Here is a 2,392-nt window from a genome sequence, read left to right as displayed (position 1 = left end):
CCTGAATATTTTGACGAGCCCGACTCGTTTATACCGGAACGGTGGCTGCGCGATCAGTCGGAAGGTGATGAACGATTGAATCCTGGTAAATCGGTTCATCCCTACGTTCTGCTACCGTTCGGTCACGGGCCTAGATCTTGCATTGCAAGACGTTTCGCGGAACAAAACATGCAGGTCTTATTATTGAGGGTAAGGCGTAAAAAATGTGTAATTATATTCCCTGGAATGAATTATCGTACGTATTAATTTTTACATGTTTTTAATTGTAGATATGTCAGAGGTTGAAGTTTCGGTGGGATGGGAATGAACTCGGCATGACGTCCGTTTTGATTAATAAACCGAACGCTCCGCTGAAGTTTATTTTCCAAAAGGTTTAATATAAAAATACTAGCTTTTTATAATTGTGAATTTTATTTTTACGTATATTCTTATTCTCTGTATTTTATTATAATTGTAAATGCAGGAAACGTATTTTAATAGGAAATTGTAATTTATTTTTATAATTGCACGCCAACTCGCAGCGATACAATATTATATTTCCATACAAATGTAGTAGAACCTCGTTGGTCGAATCGCGTTTGGATAAATTAAATTCTGTGGTTCTTGTGGTGAATACTTCAGTAAATAATTGTTCGTAGATTTTCAGGGAAAGTTTTATTGTGCAAAAAGGCAAAGAATGCAGCTTGCAAAACTACGCAAGCTATATAACGCCGCAGTAGTACTATAGCAAACGAATTTCAGTGCAGATTCTGATTTTCGAATTTAAAAATAATCATGTACAGAATTCGTTAATGACGATGAATTTAATTATACGTCATGTACTTAGGAGTGGCGGAGAATTTCGCGTACGACTTGATCACTTTGTTGACAGCCTCGAGGAAATCTTTTTCCGTGGCTACCTTGCGGCGAGCGCGGATCGCGAACATCCCCGCTTCCGTGCAAACTGAACGGATCTCGGCGCCGGTGCTGTTCGGGCACAACCGGGCGAGCAACTCGAATCTGATGTCCCTCTCGACGCTCATCGAACGGGCATGAATTTTAAATATATGCGTCCTTCCTTCCAAGTCCGGAAGTCCGAATTCGACTTTCCTGTCAAGTCGTCCCGGCCGCATCAACGCTGGGTCCAACGTATCCGGCCTGTTCGTTGCCATGAGTACCTTGATGTTGCCTCGAGGGTCGAAACTGAAATATTTCCATTTATTTAAAATTATGCAATTTTTGTTTGTTCTTCATATATAAACGAACTTACCCGTCCAATTGATTGATAAGTTCTAACATAGTACGTTGCACCTCGTTGTCACCACCGGCTCCATCGTCGAATCGCGCACCGCCAATTGCATCGATCTCGTCGAAGAATATCAGACAAGCTTTCTTGCTGCGTGCCATTTCGAACAATTCTCTCACCATACGGGCGCCCTGTTAATAGTTCCATAAAAATATTAACTCGATATATAAGAAATAATGAAAACCTTCGTTCGAAAGATAATATAGTACATACCTCGCCGACGTATTTTTGAACGAGTTCAGAACCAATTACACGAATGAAGCAAGCGTCTGTCCTGTTGGCCACGGCTCTGGCGCACAAGGTTTTCCCTGTACCAGGCGGGCCGAACAACAGCACTCCTTTAGGTGGCTCGATTCCCAGATTGACGAACTTCTCTGGCTACAATTAAGAATATAATTGAAATCCTCTGTACCTAATTGTAAAATCCTTTGTATCAAATGTACTTACATGTAGCAGAGGTGTTTCGACCACTTCTCTCAGTTTCTCAATCTGTTCTTTACAACCACCAACGTCACTGTAAGTGACATCGGGCTTCTCTTCGACCTGCATCATCGTAACAGTCGGATCTATCTTCGGTGGCAGCGGTATATGAATTTGATACTTGTTGCGATCCACTCCTACCCTCATGCCTGCGATAATAACCATTGTTAAATAGAATAAATAATAAATTTGTGCAATCATCTTTACTGTCTTTATATACCCTCTTCGATGTCAGTAGGAGCTACGGTGTCAGCCAAATCGACGACAAATTTTGCGAACTGTTTCACATTTATGATGTACTTTGGATCATCTGAGTTTGCGTTAATAATTTTAGTACAACGTGCAACCTGCAACGGTTGCTCATTCTGCAGGGTTTGCTTATCAGCTGGGAGGTCCCATAGAGCTGGTGGAGCTAAACCAGTATCAGATTCCTTGATGCCTGTTAGTTCATTCACTCGCTTGATTATTGCTTGTATATCTTCTTCCACAGCCTTGATACTGTTCGTATATGGTGCTTGGCCCTGTTAATGTATTAATTAAAATCTATTATATTGACAGATTACAGATTTTATGCAATTATAAGAATTAGCTTAGATGTCTACTAATAATTAATTAATTTACTTACAT

At 40.5% G+C, this 2,392-nt stretch overlaps 3 protein-coding genes across 5 annotated transcripts in view; 1 reads left to right on the top strand and 2 right to left on the bottom strand.

Moving 5' to 3' along the window:
- The window catches only part of dib (Cytochrome P450 302a1, mitochondrial), a gene marked incomplete at its 3' end in the record, with an annotated part of 20,397 nt that overhangs the window by 2,272 nt on the left and 15,733 nt on the right, over positions 1-2,392 (top strand). The gene's annotated exons all lie outside the window — the stretch shown is intronic.
- The window catches only part of LOC108629140 (retinol dehydrogenase 12), a 24,172-nt gene that overhangs the window by 6,742 nt on the left and 15,038 nt on the right, over positions 1-2,392 (bottom strand). The gene's annotated exons all lie outside the window — the stretch shown is intronic.
- On the bottom strand, positions 636-2,289 carry Rpt1 (26S proteasome regulatory subunit Rpt1; the record flags this gene model as incomplete). The annotated part of the gene is made up of 5 exons (XM_026817099.1): positions 636-1,182; positions 1,250-1,416; positions 1,499-1,663; positions 1,733-1,914; positions 1,986-2,289. Coding segments are annotated over 5 exons (1,197 nt in total), but the record flags the coding sequence as incomplete, so codon positions are not given.

This window comes from Ceratina calcarata, unplaced genomic scaffold (assembly GCF_001652005.2).
Source record: "Ceratina calcarata isolate Rehan_Ccalc_2016 unplaced genomic scaffold, ASM165200v1 scaffold554.2, whole genome shotgun sequence".
NCBI classification, from domain to species: Eukaryota; Metazoa; Arthropoda; class Insecta; order Hymenoptera; family Apidae; genus Ceratina; species Ceratina calcarata.
Note: the sequence above shows the minus strand (reverse complement) of the source record. Positions and strands in the feature narration are given on the sequence as shown.